A 6,568-nucleotide genomic window follows, 5' to 3' on the forward strand; every position below is an offset into this window, starting at 1 on the left:
GAGCTGAGCAATACTTCAAAAGCACCCGAAGAGCCATTCTCAGAAGTATGTTCTAGTTAAATGTTTAAAAGTTTCTTTCAGTAGTTGCACCACAAGAATAATTTGCTTAAATTAGGCTTCCCTGTACATACTCTCTATTTGCAGGCAGGAGAGTAAGAAATAAATTTTTTTTTTACTAACAGATTAGATCTACCAGAGCTTTAGATTGTTATAAGTTTACAGATCGAGATACAATGGCATGAATTCCCTGTGCAGATCAGATATTATCAGCCAAGGAGTAAGAGCCAGCTCTCCTACACGCTGTTCGAGCTGCTGCTGCTTGTTGCTTTGGAGCTGCTGCTGTGGAGTTTGTTCATAGCACAGTTACAGTAAAATAAGTGAGGTGCTGACAGCATTTTACAGTGCAAAAAAAAAATTAAATAAATCAGGAGTGGTCACCTAATCTGTTACTTCCTTCAGGGAACACCTCAGAAGACTATTTAAGAATCCTACGGAATCTCATGACCAAGAGAGCGGCTGCGTACATGAGAGGTCAGTGGGGAGCTCAGTGGAAGGCAAGAGTCAGCAAAGAGAGATTGCAGAGCTGGCTGAAGAGCAGTCTGTTCATGTTCTTGAAACTACTTCTAGTGTCAAATAGCTTTTTGACCAAATGGGCATTTTATAGGAAAAATTTCCTTAGCGTTCCTGGAATGTGAGTGCATTTGTTAACCCTCTTATCTGCTCACATAAACTTTTTTTTTAACTTGATAAGAAAAAAATAAATAAAGAGATACTTTCTGCACACAAACACATGAACACATATCTCCATTATTTGCCTTTAAATATCGCAGAAGGCCATTTTCATTGCATCTCCCTGCCTTGGGTTTTTCCAATGGCTGTGTAAGTTCTTGGAACTTTTTAACACCTCACCTTCCACCTGGGAACTCCCAGCTGCCTGGCCAGGGTCTTTTCTTAGAGCTTCCTGCAGAAAAGCCACTGAACAGGTGCCTCCACATACCAGGAAATACAATGCTGCAAGTCACATGAGGCTGAATTCGGGTCACTAGAGCACAGGGGCTCATTTTAAAATTTGTTTGCTTTCCCTTCTAGTGTCCGCCATAAGCAACAGTTCAAAACTGAAACTGGCCCGGAAGGGTGTTTGTAAGGACATCCAGTGCAAGAGCGAAGAGCTGGTGATAAATGAACCAGGCCTCTACTTGATCTATTGCCACTTGAACTTTCGTTTCTCCTACTGCTCAAAAAATCCCACCGACCTCAAGATAGAGATCCTTGTGAACGACCGAGTCAGCAGGCAAACGTTATCCACATGGTGTGCATCAGAAACCTGCCAGGAAAAGACTTTCAAGACCTTGTTCCAGCTCCATTTGACATACCTGAACGTGATGGACCGAGTATCAGTAACACTCAATCATCCTAATTTCTTGAATGAAAAATCTCTTCCCAATGAAAACGTTCTCGGGGTCTTGAGGTATGATGAAATGCCAGCAGCTCTCTGACTTCCCACTGCTGCCCAGACTTCTCTTTCTCTGAACACCAGCAACCTGCTTTTATTAGGCAACATCCTTTTTTAAATTCCCTATCTTACCTCATTGCCAGGGTAAACAAGGAATTTTGTGAGCGTCCCAGAACAAAAGCTAAACCACTGCAAGACCCACACCTGACAGATTCCTCTGGTTTGCCTCAGGGAAGGCTTGTTGTTGGACTATCCAGCACATAACCCACAGATCTGACAACAGTGCCTCAAAAAAGTACTGTGTAAACACAGATTAAAACATAAGCAGATTATGGGAAGAATATGCAATATCAAGACTGTTAGGCTAATGGACCACCGGCAAGGTGCCTGTGCTCAGAAGATGGGGAAATCCTTTTAACTGAATTTTATGGAATAGTATTCTGACATAGACTTTTGAAAAACCTAACAGTCAAAGCTTGTAATCAAGGCTTTCTTTACAACTGGAGCATGCAACCACAGCTCTGGAGCAGCTTGACAGATAGATCGTACGAAAGAAAAAAAGATGAAATCGTTAACTGTCAGGCTAGTAGCTAAAACTCTGGGGCAGGTCAAAGAGATGTGGGACTTACAGGGTATTTCTGTGCTGCATTCTGCTATGGACTTTATGCAATTTACTTCCAAGTGTCTTCCTTTCCACTATTTATCCATCTTTTCTATTTAAATATTAAGCTCTTTGAGTCAGAGACTTTATATACACACAGAGCTCAGCTTCTGTCCTCGCCTGGGGCTTCTGGACATTTTATAACAAACATTAAAATAGGAATCTAGTCGCAAAAGTAGCCACATGACAAAGTTCATTACGATACATTTTCCTCAAATCCTGCCCTACCTGTTGGACAGTACCCTGCATGAAACCAGACCACACTGGTGTGTAAATGCACACTGAACACCTGCACTTTCTGAAAATCCAAGATTTAGAACTGAGGTCCGGACACTTCCAACGACATTTTCAGACCTTGCCCTAGGCTGAGAGCTGTGGTGTTTGGGCAGTCCAGAAGATAGATGTTACTTGAGCTTCTTTGGCTTACTGGAAATCTTAGATAATGAAGGATAAAAACAGTAATCTCAGGCCCTCTTGTTTTATGAGTTGCAGTAATAACGGCATTTATTTGAAAATCAATTCTTACAGTGTGGGAAGTGACCAAAAAGTAATACAAACTGGTACCTGTTCCTTCTTTCTTATTTTCCTTTCACCCCTGAGATCCTACTGACATCTATTTTCACTGTATTTGAGTTTTTCCCCTTGCATACCTGTACTTTCTTTCCGTTACATGACCAGAGCTTAGTGAACTGTCCGTATCAACACTCAAAATACTCATAATAGTAGTAATTTGTTACTTTTGCTACATCGCCAAAAGCCAAAGGTACCTACTGGTGAGGTTTCATCCGACTGAACAGGTGACTTCAAAATACACAAGAAACTTTCAAAGAGTCATGAGCAATTCCTATGATTCATTGTAGAGATACCTACTTTCTGTTTTGATAAACTTTCTCTCCCTGATTTCTATTATTTACTTTTCTTTTTCCCTTAAAAAAAATTAATTATTATTATTTTTATGAGAGTCAGCTTGTCATGCCTATAACATTGTAACTTTCACTGGCATCTCCTCACCCCTCTGGACCTTATAAATCTATCTGAATAGGGATTTTTACCTCTATCTATCTTCACCTCAACACACAGAACTAATGCCCAGAGAAGTTTAAGCAAGCCTGGTGGTCAGGAATCATAGCTCCTGCATATAGAAAAGGCAGCTAATGAAAGAAAATACCCCTTTACTCACACATTCTGACAAACTCCTCTTTTCCTGATGGCTTTGAATTGAAGAAGAAAGACCATTCTTTACAAAATTAAAGAAGCTCTCTGCGTAGGATGATTTTATTCTCTTATTTTGCCAGATGGAGAAAATCCTGACAAAGCAGCGCTAAGCTTCTCAGCCTCAGGCTTTTTAATACTGCAGGATAAAGCAGTCTGGCCTCTACTCTGCTATAAATTATAGCCCTAAAGAGAGCCCATTAATAGTGCGCAATTTTGCCGTCAGTTATGAAAATGTTAAATAGCCTTCACTCAAACAAGGCCTTGAGCCAAGCAGCAGCCTCAACGCTTTCTGGCAGACTCCACGTCGCTTCCCAGTTTCATTGTTTTTCCTTCTCTTATTTGTTAATTTTTTTGAAGCAGGTCATTTTTGACAACCATCCTGTACCAAAAAAAAACCACAAAAAAACCCCAAACCCAAGCCAAACCCAGGCTGATCCTTCACAAAATGTCGTGTGCCTTCAAGCAACATCAACAACAACGCACTTTGGGGAACAATCTGTTTCCCACAGGCTCAGTCTCGTTGTTTGCAGCAGATGAACTTTTCTGCAGGAAGGTCCTCGTGCTCCTGAGGAAGCACCTCAGACCCACAGACCCCACCACTGGGCTCAGTCCATGAGGAATAGGGGGAGACTACCAAAACAATCGAAGTCACGGAGAAACTTGGAAAACTTGTCCTCAGATGGGGAAAACGTGCAAATGTTCTATCGCTAACTTGACCAGAAAGAGGAAGCTTCAGCAATCTCACAAACAAGTCTGCTCTGTCGAGGTTTCTTGGTCCTCCTCAGACACCAAAAACGTTGCCCTCTTGAACTATTTTCTGCCTGGCTAAGGAGCATCTATGGGTGTTAATATCTAACATTATTCATAATCTTGGTTAATAGGAGAAAATGTGCATTATCGACTTAATTCTGGTTGTTAACTGCTATAGAAAATTTTAATAGGGATTTATAGAGAAGTCAAGTCAGTGCAATACACTTCCATCCAAGCTCACCCGGGGGCAGCAAACCAAAATCAGATCAAGCTTAATATCAGAGATAACAGAGTTAGATCTGAACTTCACCAAAGCTATGAAGACTTTGAAATCAGGATTACAATTAGACTTCACTTGAAATTGGCCTGAATCCAAAGCCCTCGAATCTCGGATCTGAAAATTAGGTCACGGCTTATCTGTCACAGATTCATTATTTAGGCTGCACAAGTGCTTGCTGAGGGACTTGAAACCTCACTTTTGGTTTTGTTTCACTTTATTTCCTTCAGCACTTCCCACAGGGAGGAAATATCACAGTCACTGAAGGAGAAATTCAGAGCAGTCCTGTTTTAAAGATTCCATGTGGATCAACAGTGCATTGATTTTCTTCTGCAAGGTGACTACCTCTTATGCACTCACATTCTTTTGGAGAGCAAACGGTGTTCTGCAAAAGCCTCAGCCAATTGCTCATCCTCTTAAATTAATATTATTGTTCCTCATAATGCTATTAGATAGAAGAATTACAAGCATCTTGATTTTTTTTCAAGCACCCTATCCTGAAGTTAAAGTAAGAAAGGAAGCATTTAACACAACTAACTAATGAAGAAGCAAAATAAATAAGAAGACTTTTCTTTCTGAGACCTCTAACTGGGCCTTACTGATAGGTCTGAAAAAACTGGAAGTGATAAAACTTGTGTTTGTTGCAATAGCAAGGGAAAATCTCAAAGCAAAGGCAGCTTCTGTAGGAGGGATAACTGTAAAATAGAAATTATGACAAGCAACACTTGTGACAGCAGGCACTGCACTCAGTGACCTCAAAACCTCTTCCAGCCTCAGCTTATGAAAGTATGATGGACTGTGAGGATTCAGAGTCTTGCCAAAATGTTTTGGAAGAGCACATTCTGTAGCCGCTCCCTGCCCAGGGGAGCTCAGATGAAGTGGTTTAAATTCCCAATTTTTCAGTACTAATCGCACGAGCTCATAAGTTTGGGGTAGCGGGGGTTAGAGACCACAGCAGGACAGCATGGCATGTTATGAAATACAGGTGCTTCCGAGGAGAGTGAAGGTGGAAAGTCCCCAGAACCTGACATTTGCCTCAGGGCCAGAGGTTCCAGCCCCTCCATGCTCAGCATCTCCTCCTCCCTGCACCAACCTCCCTCCTCTGGTGCTGTACATCATGGCTAAATCATCGTTTCTTTTTCCTGAGATGCCATATCCTGCAGGACTGGCACACCATTTCCCTTCAGCTATGTCCACGGTGCCTAAATTTAGAATCCCCATTTCCCTCTATAGCCACCGTGAAGCAAGAACTTTCAGGAGGTGAGTCAGAACACCCGAAATAACTGTCTAGATAAGACATCAGCAGCTGCTGTGTGAGGCTTGACTCAGTCTGGTCACCGGCTCCTCAGTCTCACTTGATTCAAGATAAATAAAAGATTATTCAATCTGTGGATTGATAATTTATTGACACTTTCTACTGATAATTCCGGGATGCTTTCTATAGCTCCCCAGAGAGGGCTGCCTGTGCGTTGAGGCTGTGTGAGGCTCATGAAAAGCCCACGGCTCTCCAGAAAAACACAGTTGTGAGGTAAAACACAAATGCCAGCGAAGTTTTTAGGTTTATGAATGCAAAAGAGTAAGATATTCCTGCTTAGGTCATTTTCATTCCCATCAGTGACTACTGCTTGGACTTGTCCAGAACTGACCGAGGGAAAGCAACATTTTGGAATTAGTTTAGATTCAGTTCTTAGATTTTGAAGTGACTATTTTCTCATCTAAAACCCTTTAGTAAGTATTTGATATCTTTTTCATTTCTTCAGTTTGCATATTTTTAATTTCCCTGTTTTTCTATTATTATAGTTCTTCTCTTTTGTTCTCTTTTTCAGTCTCTATTTCTGCATAAAAGGGCATGGGGAAAAGCAAAGAAAATTTAAAGTAAAAGGGGAAAAAAGGCAAATCAAAGAAGTGTGAGGAATTGAGAAAAAAAAATCTACCTGTCTGAACAGGTCAAAGATCCCTATAGAAGCTCTAACTCCAGGGATGTGAGTGCATATTGGCCTATGTAACATTCTGAAATTAATTATTTCTACAGCTTATGCTTCAGAGGAAGAATAAGTTAAATATTTAAAAATGAGAATTTTACACAATTTCTTAATACTTTATATGAATGTAACTCCAGGGGCTTCGACCAAGTTCCTCAAGCTTGACAGTGGCAGAAGAGCAGAATTTTTGCCTCTGGCAAGCAGAATTATGTGCAGTATAGCAGAGCCTT

General features: G+C 41.0%; 1 protein-coding gene across 1 annotated transcript; it reads left to right on the top strand.

The window, feature by feature from the left end:
* Positions 1–459: 459 nt before the first annotated feature.
* LOC104270968 (tumor necrosis factor ligand superfamily member 8-like) lies at positions 460–1,496 on the top strand (the record flags this gene model as incomplete). Its single annotated transcript, XM_009865502.1, has 2 exons — positions 460–531; positions 1,090–1,496. Coding segments are annotated over 2 exons (479 nt in total), but the record flags the coding sequence as incomplete, so codon positions are not given.
* Positions 1,497–6,568: the final 5,072 nt, after the last annotated feature.

Source organism: Apaloderma vittatum, unplaced genomic scaffold, assembly GCF_000703405.1.
Source record: "Apaloderma vittatum isolate BGI_N311 unplaced genomic scaffold, ASM70340v1 scaffold24072, whole genome shotgun sequence".
Lineage (NCBI taxonomy): Eukaryota > Metazoa > Chordata > Aves > Trogoniformes > Trogonidae > Apaloderma > Apaloderma vittatum.